This window comes from Scyliorhinus canicula, chromosome 10, assembly GCF_902713615.1.
Source record: "Scyliorhinus canicula chromosome 10, sScyCan1.1, whole genome shotgun sequence".
Classification (NCBI taxonomy): domain Eukaryota; kingdom Metazoa; phylum Chordata; class Chondrichthyes; order Carcharhiniformes; family Scyliorhinidae; genus Scyliorhinus; species Scyliorhinus canicula.
In genome coordinates this window covers 186,780,594-186,807,940 of record NC_052155.1, presented here as the reverse complement: position 1 = coordinate 186,807,940, position 27,347 = coordinate 186,780,594, and the positions used below count along the sequence as shown (strand labels likewise).

Genomic DNA, 27,347 nt, shown 5'->3' with positions numbered 1-27,347 from the left:
CCTGTTGGACTTTAACCTGGTGTTGTAAGACTTCTTACTGTACAGAGGAAAGCAGGCCATTAATGAAGCAGGACACGGACAGAATCCACATTGCTCTGGAAAGTTGCCCATTAACTCCACAGGGAACATAGATTTAATATGGGGCTATAAACGGGGCTGTACCTTTTGGGGAAGTTACTCCATCTCAGTGTTTTGCCTTGTCATTATCAGGATAACGCTGCTTTTTTTCCTCAAATATTCAATGTAGCATAGCGAGCTCAGAGAGCACTAACTTGCACTAAAGTGAACGTATTATTGACATACAAATGAACATTGAACAGAACAAAACTAAAGTGGAAAACAGAAAGAGAAGTCCGCAGAATACACCTTCACTAATTGGTGTTTGAATCACTTGATATTCTGATGGGATCATGTTGGTAAGGTTCAACATGTAACCGAGTGCCCAGCCAAAGCTGTTGTTTCGCATCTGCAATAAGGGAAACAATGTATTAGAGGATTAGATATTTCAGAGTCTCAAGGTTGCCTAAGCTTAAGGCGGTCTTGTATTGAAGGTTCACTACTGGATAATGCATGCACTACATAATAGTTATTATGGGATGGCACTTCAATGGAAAATAGCTACAAACATACGAATTAGGGACAGGATTAGGCCACTCGGTCCCTCGAGCCTGCTTCACTATTGAATAAGATCAGGAATGGTCTGGTTTCAAACTTAGCCCCACATTCCTCCCTACCCAGGTAACCTTTCACCCTTTCGTTAATCAATAATAATAATAATCTTTATTGTCACAGGTAGGCTGACATTAACACTGCAATGAAGTTACTGTGACAAGCCCCTAGTCGCCACATTCCGGCGCCTGTTTGGGTACACAGAGGGAGAATTCAGAATGTCCAATTTACCTAACAAGATGTCTTTTGGGACTTGTGGGAGGAAACCAGAGCGCCCGGAGGAAACCCACGCAGACACGGGGAGGACGTGCAGACTCCACACAGACAGTGGCCCAAGCCGGAATCGAACACAGGTCCATCCAGCTCTACCTTCAAAATATTCAAAGATTCTGCTTCCATTGCCTTTTGAGGAAAAAAGTGCCAGAGACTTACAACCCTCAGAGAGAAAAAGATTCTCCTAATCTCTGATTTAAATGAGAGATCCCTGATCTTTAAACAGTAAACCCTAGTTTTAGATTCTGTAACAAGAAGAAACATCCTCTCCACATTCACTCTGTCAATATCCTTGAAGACCTTAAAGTTTTCAGTCAAATTGCCTTTTGCCTCTCTACAGTGTATATCTATCTTACTCAATCTCCCCAGCAAAATACCACCCTGAGGTTGATCGGAAGACACTAACCTGGACCACAATAAGCCTCTGGAAGGATGTAACTCATTCCCATCACCATTCAGAATTTTAGTTGCATCCCATGTTTTGTGCAATCTTTAACTCTGGGAGAATGCTTTGAATCCTGAACAATGAGGACCCTGAACATCTCTTCCAAACTCATCCACAGTGTCTCCGATAGGAATTTCAAGGTTTCAAAGCCTACCCAGGGCAACAACGTATGCTACCTAGAAGTCAGCTTTTTCTACCAATTAGTCAATTTATGTTAACTACTGGTACACTCCAATAATCTGTGAATCAATATCTCCACATACGCGTCAACTTTAGCTCTTGCCAACTTCTGTTATGGTCTTATTATTTACTTGTTGTAACTGGAAAAGAATCATCTGATTGATAGCAACACTAAATGACTTATTTAGCCTCCCCCAAATGTACGACAAAATTAGAGGATGCAGAATGTTCATTGACAAGTGTCCAGAAAACCTAAATTTGCTTAAAAATACCCTGGGAGAGCAGAATAATTAACAATGACATGAGGTTGACATTTCAGAGACTGCACGAGAGGGAGGGTTCAAAATGTCCCATTAAAAATATTCCTTTCAACCTAAAGAAGTGGCATCTTGGAACTCGGGGCGAATGATGGAGAGTTTGTGACAACAAAGGCCACAATCTTAAACATTGTTGAATATTAGGAAAAATCAACCTAGTCTGTTGGACATGCTACAAGTGATATCACCCAACAGCCTTTTGAATCAGTGTTCTTTCATTTCCCTGCATAATGAGATCATTGAAATACAATTTTTTCCTCACATCAGCACAGCGGCGTGGTCCTGCTGCGGGTGAAGATGGATTGCCTCTCCTCTCATGCTCAGGGTTAGAATAATACGGAGAAAGTGTGGAGTGGTAAATGAAGGCTTTAATAAGCAGAGAACTTGCCAGTTACCAAGACATGTGCTTACTGATTGCCGCCTACAGGGCGTCACCTTATTCACGGCTCCCTGGTGGGCGGAGCCGGAGGCGGAGCCCCCCAGGGTTCCAAACCCGGTCTTAAAGGGACATCACCTACATGGTGTTAAGGGTACAGTAACCATTCATCACATAACTTTAACCTCAAAACTAATAACTGGAAGGTTTTACAAAACTTTTTTTTTCACATTTCCAAACTTACTTCTTCTTGAAAGCATATCCGTTTCCAACTCTCTCGATCAAAGTTGTAGCCTTGCCACAGTAGGGTGTGGATGTAATTGGCGTTGAAACAATATGACCTGCGAACTGGGTCCTTCACACTTGGAAATAGCTGCTGAACCTGCAGGGCAGATCATATTTCTTTGTTTGCACTCTGCTGCATTGATAATGACGCACATTTCATTTTGTATCAGCCGCTATCAATTGGCATTGAATTTGACATACCATGACTGGAAGTGGCATGTAATGTGCCATCTCTGAGTAGTACGTAGCACGTCATGTCTGTGATTGGCATGGAACAGGCCATGTCTAGGTAGCATCATGTAAGTAGCCTGTAATGTGAATTCTCTAGGTAGTGTGTAGAATGCCATGACTATACATAGCTTGGTAAGAAGTCTGACAACACCAGGTTAAAGTCCAACAGGTTTGTTTCAAACACAAGCTTTCGGAGCGCTGCTCCTTCCTCCTTCCTAAACATGAGGAAGGAGCAGTGCTCCGAAAGCTAGTGTTTGAAACAAACCTGTTGGACTTTAACCTGGTGGTGTAAGACTTCTTACTGTGCTCACCCCAGTCCAACGCTGGCATCTCCACATCATGGCTATACATAGCATGTAATGGACCATGTCTGCAAATAGCATGTCGTAGATCATGTATGTAAGTAGCATGCTATGGCTATGCCTGACAGTAATATGTAACGTGACTATGAGTGTTTTATAATCAAATTTGGATTTTTAACTCAGATTCACACTGAATGTGACTGCACAAGTGAAATGTTTGTTGTGTGCTAACTGTGCCCCATCCATAAATATGCCCATCTATGAATCTAATGCTAGAGAGCCACCCAGGGACCTCTAATTGGCTACAGTGACTACGGCACAGGCATGAATTCTATACTTACCTGATTCCAGTTTTTCCGACAGAAATCCTGAACTGTTTTGGTGAAGGTTTTCATGGAGAAGGTTTTGGGTAAATTCAAGGCTTGCATTGTGTAAGCGAAACCAGAAAAGGCCTAGACAGTTTGGATAAAGGTGAGTAAATATCACAAGTAGGACACCCATGACCAAATAACAGGGGAAAAGCAAAGAGATATTCCAAACATTTGGTAACGTACCACAAAGTGTCCATCGATTTTTGGCTGACGATTTCTTTCTACCCAGTTACCTTCAATGTTGATTGTTTTAAACTGAAATATTGACCACAATTTGTTTTTACACAGGCCAGGATTTCCAGTTCCAATGAATGTGACATTGTTGTCATGGTCATAACCAGTTGGTATCTCAACTCCAGTGCATAAACCATCAAATATATTCTTCAATTGGAGAGTCAGATTATAGTCTGAGGGAATGCAAGGATCTTCAATGCTTGATGCGTTCTTTGAGTCCTGAGTTGATAAAGTGGAAAAGAATGTGTGAATATGGTTACTTCTTCCAGAGTAGAACTAGGAAGAAAGAAAGAAGAACTTGCACACTTATGGGTCCTTGAGAGATTGAGTAGAATGGACCAGTGTTCCCCAAAGTCTGACTAATCTATTGAAATCATATAAGAATGTCAGCGGACTTGACAATGTAGAAAGTGAGAGGCTGTTTCTCACAGCTTGTCGTCTGGAACTATGGGTCATAGAATTAAGACAAGAGGTTGGCCATTTAATACAGGGCACACATGACTGTGGCCCGGATGAGCAGGTTCTTTGAGGAGGTGGAGAATAAGTGTGGGCGCTGTGCGGGGGGTACTGCGAATCATGTCCATATGTTTTAGGCATGTCCGAAGCTGAGGGTTTTCTGTTAGGGGTTTGCTGACGTCATGTCAGAGGTCTTACAAGTAAGGGTGGGGCCGAGTCCAGAGGTGGCGATCTTTGGTGTGTCGGAAGACCCGGGAGCCCAGGGGGTGAGAGAGGCCGACGTCCTGGTCTTTGCCTCCCTGGTGGCCCGGAGACGGATCTTACAAGGGTGGAGGGACACGGCGCCCCCGAAGTCGGGGGTGTAGGTTAGTGACATGGCCGGGTTTCTCAGGCTTGAGAAGATTAAATTTGCCTTGAGGGATTTGTTGCAGGGGTTTGCTCGGAGGTATAGATAGAGAAATACAGCACAGAACAGGCCCTTCGGCCCACGATGTTGCGCCGAACTTTTGTCCTAGGTTAATCATAGAATTTTGGACAATTTGTCATGGCCAATCCACCCAACCTGCACATCTTTGGACTGTGGGAGGAAACCGGAGCACCCGGAGGAAACCCACGCAGTCACGGGGAGGATGTGCAGACTCCACACAGACAGTGACCCAAGTCGAAATCGAACTTGGGACCCTGGAGCTGTGAAGCAATTGTGCTATCCACAATGCTACCGTGCTGCCCTTAAGAAGTTAACCTACACTCCCTTATTCTACCCTAATCCAAGTACCTATCCAATAGCCGTTTGAAGGTCCATAAATTTTCCGACTCAACTACTACCACAGGTAGTGCATTCCATGCCCCCACTACTCTCTGGGTAAAGAACCTACCTCTGACATCCCCTCTATATCTTCCACCATTTATCTTAAATTTATGTCCCCTTGTAATGGTGTGTTCCACCCGGGGAAAAAGTCTCTGACTGTCTACTCTATCTATTCCCCTGATCATCTTATAAACCTCTATCAAGTCGCCCCTCATCCTTCTCCGTTCCAATGAGAAAAGGCCCAGCACCCTCAATCTTTCCTCGTATGACCTACTCTCCATTCCAGGCAACATCCTGGTAAATCTCCTCTGCACCTTTTCCAAAGCTTCCACATCCTTCCTAAAATGAGGTGACCAGAACTGCACACAGTACTCCAAATGTGGCCTGACCAAGGTTTTGTACAGCTGCATCATCACCTCACGGCTCTTAAATTCAATCCCTCTGCTAATGAACGCTAGCACACCATAGGCCTTCTTCACAGCTCTATCCACTTGAGTGGCAACTTTCAAAGAACAATGAACATAGACCCCAAGATCTCTCTGCTCCTCCACATTGCCAAGAACCCTACCATTAACCCTGTATTCCGCATTCAGATTTGTCCTTCCAAAATGGACAACCTCACACTTGTCAGGGTTAAACTCCATCTGCCACTTCTCAGCCCAGCTCTGCATCCTATCTATGTCTCTTTGAAGCCGACAACAGCCCTCCTCACTATCCACAACTCCACCAATCTTCGTATCATCTGCAAATTTACTGACCCACCCTTCAACTCCCTCATCCAAGTCGTTAATGAAAATCACAAACAGCAGAGGACCCAGAACTGATCCCTGCGGTACGCCACTGATAACTGGGCTCCAGGCTGAATATTTGCCATCCACCACAACTCTCTGTCTTCTATCGGTTAGCCAGTTTGTTATCCAACTGGCCAAATTTCCCACTATCCCATGCCTCCTTACTTTCTGCATAAGCCTACCATGGGGAACCTTATCAAATGCCTTACTAAAATCCATGTACACCACATCCACTGCTTTACCTTCATCCACATGCTTGGTCACCTCCTCAAAGAATTCAATAAGACTTGTAAGGCAAGACCTGCCCCTCACAAATCCGTGCTGACTATCCCTAATCAAGCAATGCCTTTCCAGATGCTCAGAAATCCTATCCCTCAGTACCCTTTCCATTACTTTGCCTACCACCGAAGTAAGACTAACTGGCCTATAATTCCCAGGGTTATCCCTATTCCCTTTTTTGAACAGGGGCACGACATTCGCCACTCTCCAATCCTCTGGTACCACCCCTGTTGACAGCGAGGACGAAAAGATCATTGCCAACGGCTCTGCAATTTCATTTCTTGCTTCCCATAGAATCCTTGGATATATCCCGTCAGGCCCGGGGGACTTGTCTATCCTCAAGTTTTTCAAAACGCGCAACACATCTTCCTTCCTGACAAGTATCTCCTCAAGCTTATCAGTCTGCTTCACGCTGTCCTCTCCAACAATATGGCCCCTCTCATTTGTAAATACTGAAGAAAAATACTTGTTCAAGACCTCTCCTATCTCTTCAGACTCAATACACAATCTCCCGCTACTGTCCTTAATCGGACCTACTCTCACTCTAGTCATTCTCATATTTCTCACGTATGTGTAAAAGGCCTTGGGGTTTTCCTTGATCCTACCCGCCAAAGATTTTTCATGCCCTCTCTTAGCTCTCCTAATCCCTTTCTTCAGTTCCCTCCTGGCTATCCTGTATCCCTCCAGCGCCCTGTCTGAACCTTGTTTCTTCAGCCTTACATAAGTCTCCTTCTTCCTCTTAACAAGACATTCAACCTCTCTTGTCAACCATGGTTCCCTCACTCGACCATCTCTTCCCTGCCTGACAGGGACATACATATCAAAGACACGCAGTACCTGATCCTTGAACAAGTTCCACATTTCACTTGTGTCCTTCCCTGACAGCCAATGTTCCCAACTTCTGCACTTCAATTCTTGTCTGACAGCATTGTATTTACCCTTCCCCCAATTATAAACCTTGCCCTGTTGCTCGCACCTATCCCTCTCCATTACTAAAGTGAAAGTCACAGAATTTTGGTCACTACCTCCAAAATGCTCCCCCACTAACAAATCTATCACCTGCCCTGGTTCATTACCAAGTACTAAATCCAATATGGCCTCCCCTCTGGTCGGACAATCTACATACTGTGTTAGAAAAGCTTCCTGGACACACTGCACAAACACTACCCCATCCAAACTATTTGATCTAAAGAGTTTCCACTCAATGTTTGGGAAGTTGAAGTCGCCCATGACTACTACCCTGTGACTTCTGCACCTTTCCAGAATCTGTTTCCCAATCTGTTCCTCCACATCTCTGCTGCTATTGGGGGGCCTATAGAAAACTCCCAACAAGGTGACTGCTCCTTTCCTATTTCTAACTTCAACCCATATTACCTCAGTAGGCAGATCCCCCTCGAACTGCCTTTCTGCAGCTGTTATACTATCTCTAATTAACAATGCCACCCCCCCACCTCTTTTACCATCCTCCCTAATCTTGTTGAAACATCTATAACCAGGGACCTCCAACAACCATTTCTGCCCCTCTTCTATCCAAGTTTCCGTGATGGCCACCACATCGTAGTCCCAAGTACCGATCCATGCATTAAGTTCACCCACCTTATTCCTGATGCTTCTTGCATTAAAGTATACACACTTCAACCCATCTCCTTGCCTGCAAGTATTCTCCTTTGTCATTGTTACCTTCCCCACTGCATCACTACGTGCTTTGGCGTCCTGACTATCGTCTACCTTAGTTGCTGGACTACAGATCCGGTTCCCATTCCCCAGCCAAATTAGTTTAAACCCTCCCGAAGAGTACTAGAAAACCTCCCCCCCAGGATATTGGTGCCCCTCTGGTTCAGATGCAACCCGTCCTGCTTGTACAGGTCCCACCTTCCCCAGAATGCGCTCCAATTATCCAAATACCTGAAGCCCTCCCTCCTACACCATTCCTGCAGCCACGTGTTCAACTGCACTCTCTCCCTATTCCTAGCCTCGCTATCACGTGGCACTGGCAACAAACCAGAGATGACAACTCTGTCTGTCCTGGCTTTTAACTTCCAGCCTAACTCCCTAAACTTGTTTATTACCTCCACACCCTTTTTCCTACCTACATCGTTGGTACCAATGTGCACCACGACTTCTGGCTGCTCACCCTCCCCCTTCAGGATTCTGAAGACACGATCAGAGACATCCCTGGCCCTGGCACCCGGGAGGCAACATACCTTTCGGGAGTCTCGCTCGCGACCACAGAATCTCCTATCTATTCCCCTAACCATTGAATCTCCTATTACTATTGCTTTTCTATGCTCCCCCCTTCCCTTCTGAGCCCCAGAGCCAGACTCAGTGCCAGAGACCTGGCCGCTGGGGCCTTCCCCCGGTAGGTCATCCCCCCCAACAGCATCCAAAACGGTATACTTGTTTTGAAGGGGAATGGCCACGAGGGATCCCTGCACTGTCTGCCTGTTAGTTTTCTTTCCCCTGACTGTAACCCAGCTACTCTTGTCCAGTACCTTTGGTGTGGCTACCTCCCTGTAACTCTTCTCTATGACCCCCTCTGCCTCCCGGATGATCCGAAGTTCATCCAGCTCCAGCTCCAGTACCTTAACACGGTCTCTGAGGAGCTGGAGTTGGGTGCACTTCCCGCAGGTATAGTCAGCGGGGACACCAGTGGTATCCCTCACCACCCACATCCTACAGGAGGAGCATGCAACTGCCCTAGCCTCCATCCCCTCTTACTTTACAGAATTAGCTGCCCTGTGGACCAACTGGACCTCCGCCCTCCGACTCTGCTCCCAGTCAGCTGTACTCTAAACTCCTGGTTCCCTTCACGCTCTTTGATAAATATAGGAAATTAAATGAAAGGAGTACCTTACTCCCTCCTCACCTAACTCCCTCAGTCACCAAACTCTCACTGCAGCACTCAAATGCCACAAGCTCAGCACTCCCTCAGTCACCAAACTCTCACTGTAGCACTCAAATGCCACAAGCTCAGCACTCAGTGCAAAAAAAAAAAAAAAAGGTGGCAGCCGTTTATTGACTTCTTTGAGAAACATCAAACTGTCAGTGGGGGTGGGGCATGGGAGAGACGAGTAAGGATAGGAGAACCAACAGAGGGGTGGCTGGGGAAGGTGGCACTGTTTGTGTAAGCCATGTTGGCTGGGGTTTGTGCTCAGGGTGAGGGGGGGGGGCTCGTTGGTTATATTGTTGTGTTTTTGTTCTTGTTGACATTTGATGTTGAAAATTGTTAAAATTATAAGAGCCTCAATAAAATATTTTCTAAAAAAAAAAGGTTAGCCATTTAGGACAAGATGAGAAATTTCTTCACTCAGAGGGTTATGAACTTTTGAAATTCTTTACCCCAGAGAACTGTGGGTGTTAAATCATTGTGTACATTCCAAACAAAGGTCTATAGATTTTTGGAAACTAAGACCCAAATTTTCACCGTGGCAGAGAGAGCTCCTGACGTAGCCAAAATGGCAATCGAGGCCCAAATCTAGAAGTCCCGCCCCCAAACCCATCATTGCCATTTTCGTGGGAGTGGGCAGAGTTGTAATTTACACAGCCATGGTCCACAGAGGCAACTGTACATGTTAAGTCAGATTACGCCTTTAGTCAGTTCACACTTTCGCTAGGGGAATGTCCAAAACATGATGTGTGGCTTTAGACCTCTCAGGAGTGGGTTTAAAGCTGCCAGAGATTGACAAAGAGGTAGGGTTCTTTTGGATAGGTCCAGCGACACCACTGCAAGTGATAACCTGTCCCTTGGGATTGTTAAAATTAGACATGAATATCCATAAAAAGTTAATAAAATCATTGGGACTGTCAAGCTCATTGGAAATTTAAAGCTATCAAGGAAATTGTCTAGCTGCCAAAGGACCTGTTAATCTATTATGGGAACTGTCAAGCTGTGAAGTTCATTGGAACTATCAGGCTATCAAGTCTTTTAAATATCCTGGCCTTTAAATTTTTGAGAAAATTGTAGTGCAAAACGAAAACAGTGTTTGCTATTTCACTGTGTTGAAATAAGCCTGAGGGTTATTATAGGATTTGTAAGACTGATTTCAACAACCTATCATTGTCACGGTGCCGTTCCTGTCAGTTGATTGTTTGATTGACAGTAACCAGTGTTTGTGAAGTCTTTGCAGTTGGACTATAAATCCAAATGTGTGTTTTTATAAGGGATCAGGCAGTTGAATGAAGTTAAATGTAGTGGATGGATTTTTATCAATGATGATTAATTTTTATTTTTCAAGATAGTAAATTTATCAATTGACAGACACTTAGGCCACACCTTAGGCTTCCCTTGGTGGGTTCTGAGATGGGGGGCGGGGGGGGGGGGGAGCATCAAATTGCACGGGTGGGATTACAAGCCCAACCAACCTTACAGCAATTTTACGCTGGGTTGGGTAGGTCCTTGGATGGGAAGCCTGCCCTTGATCCAATTGAAACCCTGAAGTGGCCAATTAATGGCCACTTTAGGACCATTTTCCCCCCAGCCTCAATTTTTAGGCAGGTGGGTAGATGACAGCTCAGAGAGGGACACACATAACTGAAAAATGTTGATCTTGGGCTGGATGGGGGTGAGGGGTGCCTCCATCAGAAGCCTCCTTCAGAATGGGGGCACCCGCCCCTTAAGGCCCAGTGACCTCTGGACCTGCCATCTCCCCCAGCCTAACCTCCAAAACCATGAACATCGCTCCCCTCATAGCCTCCCCTCAAGGCCTTCCCTGCCCTCCCCGCCCAGACACCTGACACTTACCTTGGTCTCCAGTTCCCAGAACCTAGGCGCTGGTAGTTCCATGCAGTGCCTCTTCCGGCCACTGCAGCATTGTTGCAATCAGATTGGCTGGCAGCTCCCCAAGGCCAGGTCTCGCCTTATGCTGATTAACACTCATTAGAGCATAAAATGACAGCCAGGTTATTGGAGTTGGTGGGAATGTGCTCCCCACTGACTCTTCAAATGGAGAAGGCGATAGTTCAATCACCATCCTAAAAATTCAGGCCATAGAGGTTTAACTTATTTAATCTCTGCATGGATCCTCAGGTATGCACATGGTGGATTATGGGTGAATTGGCATGGAGAGAGTAAGGGCAAAGTGTGATGGGTGGGGATCATGATTTGGCACTAGGTTGGCATAGCAACTATAAAGGGTCATGTCGGCGTGGGTAGAGGGGCCTAGATTGGCATGGTGGGCCTGAGGGGGCCATGGGGTGGGGGTGCACGAGGTTACATGAGCTGGCATGGATAGTGAGTGTAGTGGGTGAGGGGCCAGGGCTGGAGAGCTGTTTTTTGCTATATTGTTTTCTAATACCTGTGACAAAGGTGTGGATCACCAAGGTTAGGCATTCCTGAACCCGCCTCCACGCCTGGTAATCCCCGCATCTGCCTCCAAACTCTTTCTGGGAGTGATGGGCCCAACTCCTACCAACACTTGCCTCCCCCCCACCCCCCACCCCACATGCCTCTCTCTACCTCTCTCTATACAATTATGCTGCAATTGTATAAGGTGTTAGTGAGGCCACACCTGGAGTATTGTGTTCAGTTTTGGTCTCCTTACTTGAGAAAGGATGTACTGGCACTGGAGGGTGGGCAGAGGAGATTCATGAGGTTAATCCCAGAGCTGAAGGGGTTGGATTACGAGGAGAGGTTGAGTAGACTGGGACTGTACTCGTTGGAATTTAGAAGGATGAGGGGGGATCTTATCGAAACATTTAAAATTATGAAGGGAATAGATAGGATAGATGCGGGCAGGTTGTTTCCACTGGCGGGTGAAAGCAGAACTAGGGGGCATAGCCTCAAAATAAGGGGAAGTAGATTTAGGACTGAGTTTAGGAGGAACTTCTTCACCCAAAGGGTTGTGAATCTATGGAATTCCTTGCCCAGTGAAGCAGTTGAGGCTCCTTCATTAAATGTTTTTAAGGTAAAGATAGATAGTTTTTTGAAGAAAAAAGGGATTAAGGGTTATGGTGTTCGGGCCGGAAAGTGGAGCTGAGTCCACAAAAGATCAGCCATGATCTCATTGAATGGCGGAGCAGGCTCGAGGGGCCAGATGGCCTACTCCTGCTCCTAATTCTTATGTTCTTATGTTACCTCCCTCCCACCAACCCCCAGAACAAAAATCCAACTGTTCAGAGCATTTGCTCTCCAGTCGGGTTTGTAGAGCAGGAAACCTTCCTGCCCTCTGCTCCCGAGTTGGGAGTGTTAGTTAAACTGTCTGCTCAAGTCTCTAGAGTAAGAGTAGAACCCACAGCCGTCTAGATACAGAGGCAAGAGTTCAACCCACTGAGCCGCAACGCAGTTCAGACTCTCGGCATAGTCCATAGGGACAGACCTTCGATCATCGCACTCCATCAAGAGTTTGGCATTTATCAAGCTGCACCCACCACAGAGAGTTTTACCCATAGGGGCATGTTCAGGAAATTTGCAAACGTGCTTTCCACAATTGTCCACCCCTTCGTACATTTTGTCCCTCTTGCGTAAATATCGAAATTCTGAAACCTATCCCTATGCCACATTGCACCAGAAAACAGGGTTAATGTTTCAGGCTCCCTCAGAACTGAAGAAAGATCTCAAACCTGAAACGTTAACCCTGTTCCTCTCTCCACAAATATTGCCCGACCTGTCGGGACTTTTCGTTCCCGGCATTCTCTGTTTTGATTTTAGATTTCCAGCACCCTGACGTACTTCCCTTTTTTGCTGTCGATTGACTAAAAGCTCACCGAGTTGGGAAAGCTGCCATTCGCCCCCCCCCCCCCCAAATTGGGGAACATCTGCAATCATTAAACGCACTGTTCTTGCTCTAGAGGTGACCCAGTGGGCCTCTCCCAGCCTGTAACAAACCGTCCTTTCAGGTTGGTTGTCAGAGGTGCCATGACGTTGTTTGAAGAAGAGCGGGGAAATTCTCCCTGTGGCTCAATATTTACTCCTCAACCAACACCTAAAGTGAGGTTATCGGTTCATTTTGCTGTTAGTGGGATCTCGCTGTGTCGGAGTTGGCTGACACGTTTCCTACATTACAACAACGAACAAACTTTAAAAATATTGAATTGGTTGATAAGAGCGTTGGGATTTCTTCAGGCCGTGAAAGGTGATGTAGACATTCATTCTTTCTTTCAGGGTTTGCACATAGACTCTGACCGCAAGGAGGAATTTCGGGCCCATCGTTTGAATGGTTTAAGATTTTACCTCGATGATTTTTGCCCTGTACATCTTCTCAGCTTCGTCCCTTCCATAGCATGCCAGGCTTTGAATGTAGACCTTGTACTCGTAATTGTACAATGTGATTATTACGGTTTCATCCAGTTGGAAGTGCCGCTTGGGAACAAAAGCTATTTCTGTGGAAGCTCCACCCAGGTCCAGCGTGCCTGTGGTCCTCACGGTAATCTTTCGTTTGGGTTGCCTCCAAGTACGTCTCTGCCAAAGGATTTGGGTCAAACAGTAAAAAAATACTGAGGTGAATATTGACGAATATGAAACTGTTGCAGGATAACAGCAACAGGCATTTATGTAACGTTGTAAAATGTTCCAAGGCGCTTTATAAAATTTAATTGAGCCAACAAAGTAGGAATTAAGCTGGAATGACTGGGGCCGGGATTCTCTGTCCCACCAGTGCGGCGCTCTCCCGCCCGCAGCGGGATTATCCGTCCCCCCCCCCGGCCGGCCAATGGGGTTTCCCGTTGTGGGCACCCCCACGCCGCCGGGAAATCTGCGGGCGTGAGTGCGCTGCCGGCGAAATGGAGGATCCCGCCGACGGAGAATCCCGCCCAAAATGTTTGGTCAAAGAGGTCGGATTTAAGGGTCATCTTAAAGGTAGAGAGGCACAGGTTTAGGGAGCTTAAGGTCCAAGCAGCTGAAGACATTCCCGCCAATGGTGAACATAGAACAGACAGTGCAGAAGGAGGCCATTAGGCCCATCAAGACTGCACCGACCCACTTAAGCCCTCACTTCCACCCTATCCCCATAACCCCTCCTAACCTTTTGTTTGGTCACTAAGGGCAATTGATCATGGCCAATTCACCCAACCTGCACACCTTTGGACTGTGGGAGGAAACCGGAGCACCCGGAGGAAACCCACGCGGACACGGGGAGAACGTGCAGACTCCGCACAGTGACCCAGCGGGGAATCGAACCTGGGACCCTGGCGCTGTGAAGCCACAGTGCTATCCACTATGCTACTGTGCTGAAGAATAACCCACGTCTCACCTACATGTTCAACTGAGCTGCCCCATGCCATTCACTGCTCCAGTCAAGGGCAGCATATACTGGGTATTATCAAAGTGTATGCAGGCCAGATGGTCCACGGTTTGTAAATCAGTTGGGTGAGCTGGAGTGGCTATCGGAGTGTGATTTGGGTTCTCACTAACTCATGTGATCGTCGGGTGAGGGCGGCTACCGACTCACCTGTAGCACCTCCTCATCAACCTGAGGTTGAGTAGGTGTCTCTGAGTCAGAAGGTTGTAGGTTCCAGTCCCGCTCTGGAATACAAAGTTCTGGCTGACCCTCCGGAGGACTGCACAGGTGACAAGAAGTTGGACAGAGGCCCGCTCTGTCCTCTCAGCGGATGTTAAAGGTTCTTATTTTGAAGAACAGCAGTGGAGGTTCCCATCTCCAACCTGCTCAATATTTATCTGACCGCCACCATCATTAAAGCGGCTTGTCACTCACCATCTTATTGCTGGGTTTGGGATCATGCTGTGTGCAAACTGACTGACACGTCCCGTAGATTACAACTGATTACACTTCGGCTGTGAGGCACTTTGGGACAACCTGAGGCTGGGGGAACGCACCATAGAAACGCAAAGTCTTTTCCAGTTGAGTCCCCTGTCCGGACTCTGTACTTGGCTCACACCACGGTCTCACTCGTCGGGAACCCGGTGTGGTGGCTGAGGACCTGGTCCAGCGCCGTCGCAGTCAGGAGAGGGCTGATCCGCAGGCAGTGTGCGGGGGGTGGGGGGGGGGGGGGGGGCATTATTCAGGGCGGGGGCACTGTGGAGAGGTGGTCCGGTGTGCGCGAGCCGGCTGAAGGGGGGGACTATTTCGCTGGCCGGGCCTGCAAACGCCCTCCACCATGAAGCACAGCCCCTGCAGGCCGCCACCGTGCGTATACGCGGCCACGGACCCGGCATTTCTCTGGGCCGTATCGACAGCTCGAGCTGGGTGCCCTACGCTGCTGTCCTGCTGGCTCCCAGCAAAACGGGCAATTGGTGACCGTTTGCACCCTTTTCCCTCACTGTTCCCACACCGGCGTGAGGACACAGTCCCTGAATTGGAGAATCCAGCCCCTCTTGCTTTTAAACTGTGTCCCCTGGTTCTTGCCTCTCCCACAAGGGGAGGCATCCTTCCAGCATCCAGTCTGTCAAGTCCTCTCAGGATCATGTCCATTTCAGAAAGATCACCTCTCAATCTCCTAAACTCCAATGGACACAAGCCCAGCCTGCCCAACCTTTCCCCGTAGGATAACACCCTTCCACCCCAGGAATCAGTCACGTGAACCCACTCTGAACTGCTTGTCATGCATTTACACCCTTTCTTAAATAAGACCAAAACTGTTCACAGTACGGTAGATGTTGATTCACCAATGCCCTGTACAACTGCAGCAAAACATTCCTATTTTTATATTCCATTCCCCTCGCAATAAACAAGAAGATTCCATTTGCCTCCATAATTACTTTCTGTACCTGCATACTAACTTTTCCTGATCCATACCTTACCCCAGATCCCTCAGAGTTCTGCAGTCTCACTCCATTTAATTAACTGCTGCTTTTCTATTTTTCCTGCCAAAGTGGACAAGGTCACATTTTCCCACATAATACTCCATCTGCCAAATCTTTGCCCACTCATTTAACCTATCTGTGTCCCTCTGTGTCCCTCTGTGTCCCTCTGTGTCCCTCTGTGTCCCTTGGCAATTTCTCCTTAATGCCCTCTTCACAATTTAATTTGAATCATTGTGCCATCAGCAAATTTAGCTCCCATACATTCAGGTCCTTCATCCATAGAATAGAGTCATAGAATTTACAGTGCAGAAGGAGGCCATTCAGCCCATCGAGTCTGCACTGGCTCTTGGAAAAAGCACCCTACCCAAGCCCACACCCCCACCCTATCCCCATTGCCCAGTAACCCCACCCAACACTAAGGACAACTCTGGACACTAAGGACAATTTAGCATGGCCAATCCACCTAACCTGCACATCTTTGGACTGTGGGAGGAAACCGGAGCACCCGGAGGAAACCCACGCAGACACGGGGAGACGTGCAGACTCCGCACAGACAGTGACCCAAGCCGGGAATCGAACCTGAGACCCTGGAGTTGTGAAGCAATTGTGCTAACCACAATGCTACCGTGCTACCCTAAATCCAAGGCATTGATATAAATGACAAACAGTTGATGCCGCAGCACTGATTCCTGTGGCACTCCACTTATTACTTCTTGCCAACCCAAGAAAGACCCATTTATCCCTATTTTCTACTTATGGTTAGCTAACCAATTCTCCATTCATGCTAATATGTTGCCCCCTACACCATTTTGGGCATTAACCTTTGATGTGGCACCTTGTCAAATGCCTTCTGGAAGTTTAAATACAGTACATCCACAGCTTCCCCTTGATCCACATTGCTGTTTATTTTCCCCCTCAAAACCTCCGATAAAGTGGTCACATGGAATTTATCTTTCTCAAAACCATGTTAACTCTGCACGATTGTCTTGAGATTCTCTGGGCTGGAATCTCCGGTCACCAATGCCGAAATCACGTTCCGCGATGGGCCGGAGAATCCAAATTCCCAACCGAATCGGGGGCGGCGCCGCTTTCGCAATGCACCACCCCCTCCAAAGCGAGTACGCCGTGCTGCCTGAGGCCCGCCCCCCCCCCGATGCTCCGCCCCTGACCCGACAGAGTTCCCGAAGGCGCGGGTCTCTCATGGTCTCACCCGTCAGGAACGCGGCGTGGCGGCTGCGGACTCAGTCCAGCGATGCCACAGTTGGGGGAAGGGCCGATCCGCGGGCAGGGGTGGACATATTCGGGGCTGGGGGCACTGTGGTGGGGCGGTCAGGGGCGTGCGAGCCAGCCGAAGGGGGGGGGGGGGGGGGCGGATCCAAGAGCGGCATCCAGCATAAAGCACAGCGTGGCCACTGCAGGTCGCTGCCGTGCACTTCCATGGCCACGGACCCGGTAATTCTCCAGGCCGTATCGGCTACTAGAGCCGGGTGCCCTACGCTGCCTTCCTGCTAGCCCCCAGCAAAACAGGGAATCGGCGGCCGTTTTGTGCCAGTTTTCCTGCCGTAAAACGCCACCGTTCCACGCCGGTGTGGGGATATAGTCTCCAAATCGGTGAATCCATCCCTCTAAGTGCCCCGCTACAATCTCCTTAATAATAGATTCCAGCAGTTTCCCGTCGCCAATTACCAGAACATTCACCCCGAATAGACCATACTTCCCAAACCTGAGGCCAATTGTCCAGTAAATAATTTGCTGTAATCCATCCATAGACAGCTTCCTCCTTCCCGGAGATAATCTTCACGCCTTTAAAATCAAACGGTGAAGATCGGAGGTAATCTTTAATCTCCGAAAGGATCCTGTCTGCAGCTTCTGCGTTCTCTATCCTGACAGTTCCATGAAGCAAAGGAGGAATAGAACCCAGAGTTAGTGAAATACACACGGTTTACATCACCTACAGTGGATCGATTTAGTCTCAGCTATTTACTGGAATCGTAACAGCGCTGAAAAGAAGCCATTCGATCCATTGTGCCCACTTTGAACGAGTGATCCAATTAGTCCTTACTCCAATAATAAAAACATTAATTGCTGGAAAATCTCAGCTGGTCTGGCAGCATCTGTGGAGAAATAAACAGAGTTAACGTTTCGAGTCCGATGTGACTCTTCTTCAAAGCTGATGCGCGGTAGAATTCTGATGGGTTGTCTGCTGTTGAGAAAAGGAGGGGGCGGGGCAGTGGGGAGCAATGCAGAAGATCAGGGAGAGGAAGCTCAGCTGGGAATGACATGGTAACAGGGTTTTGAATTTATATTCTCTGGGTTGCTGGTCCAATAGCGTAATGGTCACAAAGTTGTAACTGAGACGGCAGCTTTTACTGAAGATCTCCTCAAACAATTTCCATTTCACCAGATCAAAAAATAACAGGGTCCCCGGCTCTATGTTTCAGCGCACTCTTTCTGGTGAGAGCACAGAAGGAAGAGGCCATTCACCCATCGTGCCTGTCTGTGCCAGCTATCTCAAAGAGCTTTCCCATCCCATTTCTCACCTGCTCTTCCTCGTCCCTCCAATCCCGCCCCAATATCCCTGCAATTTGTGCCCATTTCAGAGGTGCACGAGAGCCAGGAATTCCAAGGTTTTGTTGTGTTTTGAATGATCTGGTATGTAGAAGTTAGAATCATAGATAGGTTACAGCCATTCGGCCCCTCATCTCTGTACTAACTCTCTGCAAGAGCAACCGGGCTGATCAAACTCCCCTACTTTCTGAAATGAAATGAAAATGAAAATCACTTATTGTCACGAGTAGGCTTCAATGTAGTTACTGTGAAAAGCCCCTAGTTGCCACATTCCGGCGCCTGTCTGGGAGGCTGGTACGGGAATACGAACCGTGCTGCTGGCCTGCTTCGTCTGCTTTAAAAGCCAGCGATTTAGCCCAGTGAGCTAAACCAGCCCCTTTCTCCCCATACCCCTGCAATTAATTTTCTTGTCAAGCTCTGCGTGTGTTTTGAATATTACCAGCAACAAATCGTATGCAATGCGATATTATTTAAACAAATGCCGAAATAATCGTTCACCCTTACTGAAGTAGTCGCAGCCCAGCAGTAGCCCCAAAGTAGAGAGGGGTGGAATTATGCTTGTCTTCTGGGATTTTTTCTATTGTCTCGTTGAGGCACTTTTGCAATGAGTGCGCTGCTTGAGCCGGATCATTGTCACAGCTGGAGATGTCTGGACCTGCGGATGTGGAGAATCACACAGATGATAAATACCAACCAATGAAATACCGGCGAAGCATTGTCACTGTTTTAATTGTCAGCTGTCAATTGCGCACAGCAAGATTTGGTGGGCAGAGCCGGCTCAAGGCACCGGCAACTCGGGCAGTCGCCCGGGGCGCCATGTGCTCGGGGGCGCCAGACTCGTGTCCCGCGCATGCGCAGTTGGGCCGGTGCCAACCAGCGCATGCGCGGTGGCCGCCTGCCCCCAGGGCGGCCCCCCGGCTTGGTCCGCCCCCCCGCTCAGTCCCCCCCTGCCCCCCCTCGGGTCCGCCCCCCCCGCGCGTCCGCCCCCCTCTCGGGTCCGCCCCCCAGCCCCGGGTCCGCCCCCCCCTTCGGGTCCGCCCCCCCGCACCGGCCTCGGGTCCGCCCCCCGCGTCCGCCCCCCCGCGTGTCCGACCCCCTCTCGGGTCCGCCCCCCAGCCCCGCCCTAGGGTCCGCCCCCCTCGGGTCCGCCCCCCCCTCGGGTCCGCCCCTCCTCGGCCTCGCCCCCCCCGCCCCTCCTCGGCCTCGCCCCCCCGCCCCTCCTCGGCCTCGCCCCCCCGCCCCCTCCTCGGCCTCGCCCCCCCACGCCCCTCCTCGGCCTCGCCCCCCCGCCCCTCCTCGGCCTCGCCCCCCCCGCCCCTCCTCGGCCTCGCCCCTCCTCGGCCTCGTCCCCCCCGCCCCTCCTCGGGTCCGCCCCTCCTCGGCCTCGCTCCCCCGCCCCTCCTCGGCCTCGCCCCCCCGTCCCTCCTCGGCCTCACCCCCCCCGCCCCTCCTCGGCCTCGCCCCCCCGCCCCTTCTCGGCCTCGCCCCCCCCTCGGCCTCGCCCCTCCTCGGCCTCGCCCCCCCCGCCCCTCCTCGGCCTCGCCCCCCCGCCCCTCCTCGGCCTCGCCCCCCCGCCCCTTCTCGGCCTCGCCACCCCTCGGCCTCGCCCCTCCTCGGCCTCGCCCCCCCCGCCCCTCCTCGGCCTCGCCCCCCCGCCCCTCCTCGGCCTCGCCCCCCCGCCCCTCCTCGGCCTCACCCCCCCCGCCCCTCCTCGGCCTCGGCCCCGCCCCCCCCCCCAAGGGCGCCGAAGTTCAGCTTGCCCGGGGCGCCAGCAACCCTAGAGCCGGCGCTGTTGGCGGGGGTCGGGAGGGGGTGGTTGCGGATTATTTTATGATGTACGGTTGGATAATTTGGGCCTGTACCGTTGGATTTTCGAAGATTGAGAGGCGATCCTATTGAAACGCGTAAGATTCTGAGGGGACTTGACAGGGTGGATGCTGAAAGGTTGTTTCCCCGTGTGGGAGAGACTAGAACAAGGGGCAAGAGTTTAAAAATAAGAGGCCTCCCATTTAAGTCAGGGATGAGTAGAATCTTCCTCTCTCGGAGAGCATGAGGCTCTGCATCTCCCTTCCTCAGAGAGTGGTAGAGGCAGGGTCACTGAATATTTTTAAGGTGACAGTCAGTAGATGGAATCTTGACTAGCTTTTTTTTTCTTTTTTATAAGTTTAGAGTATCCAATTCATTTTTTCCAATTAAGGGGCAATTTAGCGCGGCCAATCCACCTCACCTGCACATCTTTGGGTTGTGGGGGCGAAACCCAAGCAGACACGGGGAGAATGTGCAAACTCCACACGGACAGTGACCCAGAGCCGGGTCCTCAGCGGTGCAGTCCCAGTGCTAACCACTGCGCCACATGCTGTCCCAGCAGAGTTAATGGGCAGGATTTTCCTCCTCCTCCGCGGAGTGTTCCGCAGCAGCGAGAGATGGCTGCCATTGGCTAGCGGCGGGATCTTCTGGCCCTGGCATTGTCAACGGGGTTTCCCAGCATGGTAAGATCCCGCCAGCGTTAGCAGCCAGAAAATCCCGCCCAATGTTTCAGGTCGATGATCTTAGATCAGAACTGGAAAGAATTAAGAGATGTAACAGGTTTAAAAAAAAACCACAGGGTTGGATTCTCCGACTGCGTCCACCCGGCGACCGGAGAATCTCGCCCGAGGTCAATGGACAGATCCATTGTCCGCGAGTCGCCGATGGTATCCTTGTGGCGGGCGGGGCAGAAGAATCCAGCCCTCAGAGTCAGGGGAAGGGAAGATGGTAGGAAATAAAAAAAGAAGGAAGGCCTGTGATAGGGTGGAAGGCAGGAGAGATTAAATGACAAAAGTATTAACGTTTGAAGGTGACTACTGATGTTGTCTGAGGAGTAAATATTGGCCAGGACACCGGGGAGAAACTTTCTTCAAAAATAGAACCACGGGATTTTTGTTTACACCCATCTGAGAGGGCATGGTTTAATGTTTCACCTGAAAGACAGCACCTCCCATAGTTCAGCACTCCCTCAGTACTGCCCTGGGAGTGTCAGTCCGGATTTATTGCTCAAGTCTCCGGCTTAGAGGCAAGTGTGTCACCCAGTGAAGCCCTCACACCCCCTGACCTTGGACAACCTGAGGGTTGACCGGCAGCCCTTTAAGAGCTTCCACCTTGACAGAAGGAGCAGGGAGAGGAAGGATAGACAAAACGGCACAGTAATAAAAGTGGACAGGGACAAAGGGACCCTGTGGGCTCATGTGTGCCAGGCACATTGAGAACAGTTAAAAGCTCTGGTTAGGCCACAACTTGTCCAGTTCTGGTCACCACACTTTAGGAAGGACGTGAGGGTATTTGAGGGGGTGCAGGGCGATGTAGCAGAATGGCCTCCAGGGTTGGGGGATTTTAACTCAAGATTATGATTAGAAACTGTGATTGTTGCCTTGGGGCAAAGGAGATTCAGGCCTCACGTGATTATAGTCGGTTTAGATAAAGGACAAAGAAAATTTGTTCCTATTAGCTGATAGTGAAGTGATTATGGGGACACAGATTGAAGGTATTGGGACAGAGATGCGGGGAAGAATTGTTTACCCAGCATCGGGGGAGAGGGAATAGTTGGATTGCTCTATAGAGATCTGGCACAGACTCATAGAATCATTGAAATTACAGTGCAGGAGGAGGCCATTCTGCCCATCCAATCTGCACCAGCCCTTGGAAAGTGCACCCGACTGAAGCCCATGTCTCCACCCTACCCCGTAACCCAGTAACCCCATCTAACGTTTTGGACACTAAGGGGCAATTTAGCACGGCCAATCTGATTGGTTAGATAGCCTCCATCAGTGCTATAATAGCTCTATGTGCAGGATTTTACGCACTGCCCACAATGTGTATTTCGTGGTGGCCGGGGCAATCTGCCATTGGCTGGTGGTGTGATCTTCAGGTCTCGCTGCTGTCAACGGGCTTCCCTGTTGTTCGCACCTTCTGCTCCCGGCGAACCCACAGCAGGGGATCGGGTTCCGCGGGACCGGAAGATCCCGCTGGCGGGAATGGCCGGAAATCCCATCCCATGATTCTATAAATGATGTTAAGAAAGTGACTCTTCTAATTAGCGGGAGGTACACGTCTACTGGATTTGACATTGATACCTTCGACATGACACACGTGGCTCTCATCGACTACTCCAGTGTTGTTCATCTTCTGTGCTGGCCAGTTATAAACGTAAACAATTGTACCGGAGGCTCCAGCATCGAAAACGATCCCATACTGGAAAAGATACAGTTAGGTCACAGTTAGATATTATTAAACTATGGTAACGTGATCATCTGTTTTTGTGATGTTGATTGAGGGTTGAATGTTGGCCAGGTCACCGAGGAGAACTCTCCTAATAATAATAACTTTATTAGCATCACAAGTTGGCTTGCATTTAAAAAAACAAAATTAGAGTACCCAATTCATTTTTTCCAATTAAGGGGCAATTTAGCATGGCCAATCCGCCTACCCTGCACATCTTTGGACTGTGGGGGCGAAAACCACGCAAACACGGGGCGATTGTGCAAACTCCACACGGTCAGTGACCCAGGGCCGGTATCGAACCTGGGACCTCGGTGCCGTGAGGCAGCAGTGCTAACCACTGCGCCACCGTGCTGCCCAAGTAGACTTATATTTACACTGTAATGGGGTTACTGTGAAAATCCCCTAGTCGCCACACTCCGGCGCCTGTTCGGGTACACGGAGGGAGAATTCAGAATGTCCAATTCACCTAACAGCACGTCTTTCGGGACTTGTGGGATGAAACCGGAGTACCCGGAGGAAACCCACGCAGACACAGGGAGAACGTGCAGACTCCGCACAGACAGTGACCCGAGCCGGGAATCGAACCTGGGACCCTGGAGCTGTCAAGCAACAGTGCAAACCACTGTGCTACCGTGCCACCCTGATCTTTTTCGAAACAGGGCCACGGGATCCTTTGCATGCGGGCAAGAGGGAATTCAGGTTGGCAGCATGCAATGGCTCACCAGAAAGACCGAGTGAAAGGTGGTTGGACTGATCACCCACTCAGGAAACAAAGGGTCTTCTTGTTTCCTAATTGGCTGTGGAATGGTGACCTCTGCCAGGATGGACAAGTAGGGTGAGCAATAGCAGGGAGCGTCATGGTAGGGGTGGGGCATCTGGGCAGTGGGGGGGGGGGCAGCAAGGTCACACGATGACACTTCAATATTCCACCCACACGGGGCAACCCGACTCCCCACTGACCCCAGGGGCACGTGTGAATGAGCGAGCCGTGCTGACCACTACAATGTGCGACACACCTTAAGCCCAACGGGAAGAGATACTCTCCTCAGATGCTGCAAGGTGGAGATGGTTACGACGATGATCACACTGCTGAATAGTAAGGCGATAGCAGCTACAACTGGTCTCTTCAAACCCATCGAGCAACGTCACTGCAAAAAGGCGCAGAAACAAAATGAATGAGCAGTTGTTCCCGAGGTGGTGCATCTTGTTAGCAAAAATAAAGAGGCCAAAAATTGCTTGGAAAATAAATGGAATAGAGGAGCAGAGTAATCTGGGGCACACAAATCCCTAAAGGTGACAACACAGGTTAGCAAGGCCATTATTAAAGCAAACTGAGATTAATTTCCATGGACTAAAAAGCAGAGAAGTTTTGATAAACTTGTATCGAACCTTGGTTGAACCATACTTGGAGTCCTATGCAGAGTTCTGGGGTGCGGTTCTCCGGCCTCGTTGCGCTCTCGCTCCAGTGAAACGAGACCGGTGAATAGCGGGACAGGCCGAAAACGGCAACCGTGCCAGGCAGCAAACAGTTCGCGATGCAACCAGCCCACTCCTATGGGCAAAAATTGGGACCATGCCGTAGCGTGGCGAGAAATCAATCATCACCATTTAAGCCCCATATCCATCCAATTAACGGGAGCCACCCCATATCCAACAGCCTTCCGTCATTCAGCGACCTCCCCAGCGAGTGGTCACGCTGGCACCGATTAGCGATCCTTTTGAAAAACATGAACCTGGCGGAAGAGCTTCAGTGGGCAGCACAGGCGGTGAGTAGCCATCTTTGCTCACAGGCAAAGAGCCCGGGCGCACTGGGCTTGCCGCCCAGTACTTGGCTGGGGGTGGGGGACCCTCCGCAGGGGTGGGCCGCGATGGGCGGATGGGGAGGAAGCACTGGGGGGGGGGGGGGAGAGGGCAACCGGGGGGGGGGGGGGGGGCAACTGTGCGCGGCAGCACCATGCCAAGTGCACACATTCTGGGGCAACCCTTGTTCCTGCCAATGTGCCCCACCGACCAGCCATAACCCCCATCGTCTGGCGAGGCCTTTGGCCGTGCGGCTGAAGGCTATTGCGAATAGGAAATTGGCAGTTGTGATTAAGTGAGCATTTCACACAACCCAAGTGGATTCCGGTGGGTGGGCGGGTTCTGAAGAGGGTGGGGGTGAGAGCTGTGACGCGACTATAACGGTGGAACCCTCAGAGCTCTCCTCCAAGGTGGTCTCCTGGGAGGCTGGAGAGGGGGCCGCCCGGAATGGGCTGGCACCATTGGCTGGAGGATCTGCTGGGGAATGGGCATGTGGTCAGTGGGAGGGATGGGTCAGTCAGTAAAGCAATAACAACTCACATTTGACACGTCCTCCGGGTGGAGCCCGGTGGTTCCTCACCTCTGCGGCCTAAGCCAGCCTCCGCGTGGGTGACCGCCCTGTCCTCGACTACCCGAGTCACCTCCAGGGCCCGCTCCTCGAAGGAAGTGAGGAATCTTATGTCCGGCACCCCATCGCCAGTCTGGGTCCTCTCCCAGTGATTGTGGGAGAGCTTTTCATGAGGAGACATAGAGAGGGCATCGTCAGCCACAGGTGGTTCACAGTGGTGGTTGGGGTGGGGAGGGTGAAGGGAGGGTTGGGGGGATGAAGGGAGAGGGGATGGAGGGAGGGTTGGGTCACATGGAGAGTTCGGGGTGAATGCTCGTGTGGGAGCGTAAAGGTCCTGGGGGTCGGCGGGGGTGGGGTGGGCGGGGGTGGGGGGGGGGGTGGGGGTGGGGGGTGGGGGGAGTGGGGGGGGTGGTGACGGGGGGGGGGGTGGGTTCGTTGGTATCTACTCACTCATGCTGCCCGGTGTAGGTCATTGACCTGTTTTTTGCACTGGAGGCCAGTCCTCCTGGGCACACTCCCGGCGCTCGCAGCCGCCGCCACCTCGTCCCGGGCAGCCTGGCTGCCCTAGGCGGACCCTCAGGGGCCCTCAGGGGAACAGGACATCCCTCCTGGCCTCCACTGCGTCGAGGAGACTCCCCAGGTCAGCCTCCGCGAACCTTGGGGCTGGCCTCTCGGTGCCATTGTTGCGAGCTGGCTGGGGTTGGCTGAGCAAGTGCAGCTTAAGTGCTGCTCGACCTTGTTAGCAAATTGGCTGGCGAGCACGGTGCTGGCAAATTGGCTGGCGAGCCTTCATTTGCGACGAGAAGCCCCTGGGGCCTCGTTAAGTGGACTAATTAATGTTGAGCGACGTTGTCAGCCTCCCTGGGCCGAGCACCGGAAAGCTCACAGCAGGTCCCACTCGCTACACTTAGAAATCTTTTTGGAGGAGGCAGCACGGTGGCCTAGTGGTTAGCACTGCTGCCTCACAGCGCTGAGGACCCGGGTTTGATCCCGGCTCTGGGTCACTGTCCGTGTGGAGTTTGCACATTCTCCCCGTGTCTGCGTGGGTTTCACTCCCACAACCCAAAGATGCGCCGGGTAGGTGGGTCGGCCACGCTAAATTGCCCCTTAATTGTAAAAAAATAAATTGGGTAATCTAAATTTTTTTTAAAAATTCTTTTCGGAGAATCGTTACAGAAAGGATTTAGAAGTACAAGAGAAGGTGCAACATATTTTTAAAAATGGTGATATCAGAACTTAGAGGCTAAGAACATATGAAATGGGAGCGGAGGAAGGCCATTCGGCCCCTCAATCCTGTCCCATCATTTAATAAGAACATGGCTGATCTGTTTGTGATGAGTTCCACATTCCCACCTAACCCTTGCCTAACAGGAACCTATCCACCTCCACCTTATAAATATTCAGTGATCCCACCTCTATCCCGTTCTGAGACAGAGGGTGGGATTTGTCGGCTGCGCCTGCTGCTGGACAGGTCCATGTGAAGGTCCGTCGACCTCGGGCAGGAGTTTCCAGTCTCCGGGCTGCCGCAATGAAAAATCCCGGCCAGTGAGTTCCAAAGTCCCACAACCCTCTGAGTGAAAAAGAAATTCCCCTCATCTCTGTCCTCAGGGGCGACCCCTAATTTTAAAACAGTGGCCCCGAGCTCTGGACTCACCCACACGAGGAAACATCCTTTCCCCGTTCCCCCTTATCAATACCGTTCAGGATCTTATAGACTTCAATGAAATCACCCCTCACTCTTCTGAACTCCAATGGAAACAAACCCAGTCTGTCCAACTCATAAGACAACTCGCACATTCCAGGTATCAATCCAGTAAACATCCCCTCAACCACCTCCAAAGCGCTTACATCCTTTCTTAAAAAGGAGACCAAAACTGCGCTCAGTATTTGAGATGTGGTCTCATTAATGCCCTGTATAACTGAAGATTAACATCCTTTTTTTTGGTTCAATTCCTTTTGTTATATAGGATAGAATTCCATCGACCTTCTTAAATACTTTCTGTCCCTGCATATTAACATTTTGTGATTTATGCACCAGAACACCAGATCCCTCTGCACCTCAGAATTCTGCAGCCCTTCTCCGTTTAAGGAATTCTCGGCCTTTTTATTCTCCCTGCCAAAGTGAACAACTTCCCATTTTCCCCGCTTTATACTCCCTCTGCTAGATTGTTGTCCATTCATACAACCTAGCTACATCCATCTGCAACCTCCTCATGTCCTCTTCAAATGTCTTTGTGCCATTGACACATTTAGCTCCCAGACCTTCACTCTAATCATCTAAATAATTTATATAATTTGTAAAAAGTTGAGGCCCCAGCACAGATCACAGTGGGACATTACTCGTCACATCCTGCCAATCAGAAGACTCATTTATACATACTCTCTGTTTTCAGCCTGCCAGCTAATCTTCTATCCGTGCTAATATGTTACCCACTACACA

General features: G+C 50.1%; 1 protein-coding gene across 2 annotated transcripts in view; it reads right to left on the bottom strand.

Annotated features, from left to right (window-relative positions):
* Positions 1-27,347, bottom strand: part of entpd3 (ectonucleoside triphosphate diphosphohydrolase 3) — a 32,884-nt gene continuing 5,537 nt past the window's right edge. For both annotated transcript variants that reach the window (XM_038808451.1, XM_038808452.1), the window contains exons 2-10: positions 23,556-23,687; positions 22,392-22,509; positions 18,787-18,937; positions 17,438-17,597; positions 13,186-13,413; positions 3,633-3,902; positions 3,420-3,530; positions 2,505-2,642; positions 1-466 (exon numbers count right to left, since the gene is read on the bottom strand). In XM_038808451.1, coding sequence (XP_038664379.1) covers positions 278-466; positions 2,505-2,642; positions 3,420-3,530; positions 3,633-3,902; positions 13,186-13,413; positions 17,438-17,597; positions 18,787-18,937; positions 22,392-22,509; positions 23,556-23,675 — 1,485 coding nt within the window. In that variant the 5' untranslated portion in view covers positions 23,676-23,687 and the 3' untranslated portion in view covers positions 1-277. The remainder of the gene's footprint in view (positions 467-2,504; positions 2,643-3,419; positions 3,531-3,632; positions 3,903-13,185; positions 13,414-17,437; positions 17,598-18,786; positions 18,938-22,391; positions 22,510-23,555; positions 23,688-27,347) is intronic.